The sequence below is a fragment of the Trichinella spiralis genome, assembly GCF_000181795.1.
Source record: "Trichinella spiralis strain ISS 195 chromosome Unknown Scfld9, whole genome shotgun sequence".
Classification (NCBI taxonomy): Eukaryota; Metazoa; Nematoda; class Enoplea; order Trichinellida; family Trichinellidae; genus Trichinella; species Trichinella spiralis.
This window is the reverse complement of record NW_003526948.1, coordinates 7,181,606-7,182,787: the sequence shown is the minus strand read 5'-3', so window position 1 is coordinate 7,182,787 and position 1,182 is coordinate 7,181,606. Positions and strand designations below refer to the sequence as shown.

The following is a 1,182-nucleotide window of genomic DNA, read 5'->3' as shown; positions in this document are numbered from 1 at the left end:
ATATGATTTGTTTTCAAAATTAAACATATATTTTTTATAAGTAGGGGAGTATTTTCCAGACACAGATGTTGTGTAAGGAGAAGGTGTCAATAGAGAAAAATTGTTTGTTGTCTCTAACAATACAGTGGGATAAAATAGATGAAATTGTCTCTTTTTAACATTCGTTTGTTTACAAATATGTGTTATTTAGGAGAAAGCTGCGCCCAAGTTACCCCCGCCAGAAAAAGGAAGGTATGCTAAATCTGGAAAATATTGATTTCAAAAAAGTGCTCAGATTTAGCGATTTAAAAAATTTTTTAATTGACAAGATTTGTTATTTATTATTATGGGAATTATTGGAAATATTAACAATTTTTTTTTTAGTAATTAATAATTCTAATAATTTCGAATTCACTTAATAGATGGCAAGTTGGATAAATGTGTATTCCCTTTACGTCCGAACATTGGTAGCAAAGGCAGTAAATTGAAACTGTTTGTGAATTTTATAAAACTCCATTTTCCCGATGAATTAACCTTGTATGAGCACGATGTGAAATACACCATCTTCTTGCGAGGAAAAGAAAGTAGTAAAGATAAAATTCCTCCGTAAGTTTCATCCAAATGTATATATATATATATATATATATATATATATATGTATCAATTCTTTTCTATATTCGTTATACTTTTTCATGGAATTTTTTATATATTCATGATTAGTGAGTAATTGAGGTCTGTAAAATTTTAGATTGTGAAATTATTTCTATTAATTGTCTTTTATGATTCATGGCAGTGTGCGAAAGGGAATGTACGAAAAATTCAGAAAATTCTCTTCTGATGAATGCAGTAAATAAAGCTCAGATGTAGGGAAAAATTACTGCATTACTTATAATTTTAAGTGTGAAAGTAGTTCAGTCAGAGGAAAGCGCAAAATCGGTCATCATCTTCAAACAATATTGAAAATTTCTAATTTATTCTTATTTTACAAATAGATAATGTGAATTCTAGAAATTGGTTTTTTTCACCAGAGTGATCAATAGTGATAATTTTTTCACAAAGCCATTCCTATTTTTGGGAAAAAAAAACAGTAGAACATGGAGAGAATTGTGGATGCAAAAGGGCAATTTGAGGATAAAGGCATTCAGTAGCGTTGTAAAATTGGCTGAATCCTGGAAAACGTTCAGAAAGATGCGCCATTATTAT

At 29.1% G+C, this 1,182-nt stretch overlaps 1 protein-coding gene across 1 annotated transcript; it reads left to right on the top strand.

Moving 5' to 3' along the window:
* Positions 1-41: 41 nt before the first annotated feature.
* Positions 42-76, top strand: Tsp_11358a (hypothetical protein; the record flags this gene model as incomplete). Its single annotated transcript, XM_003372564.1, has 1 exon — positions 42-76. A coding segment is annotated over one exon (35 nt), but the record flags the coding sequence as incomplete, so codon positions are not given.
* Between the last annotated feature and the right edge of the window lie 1,106 nt (positions 77-1,182).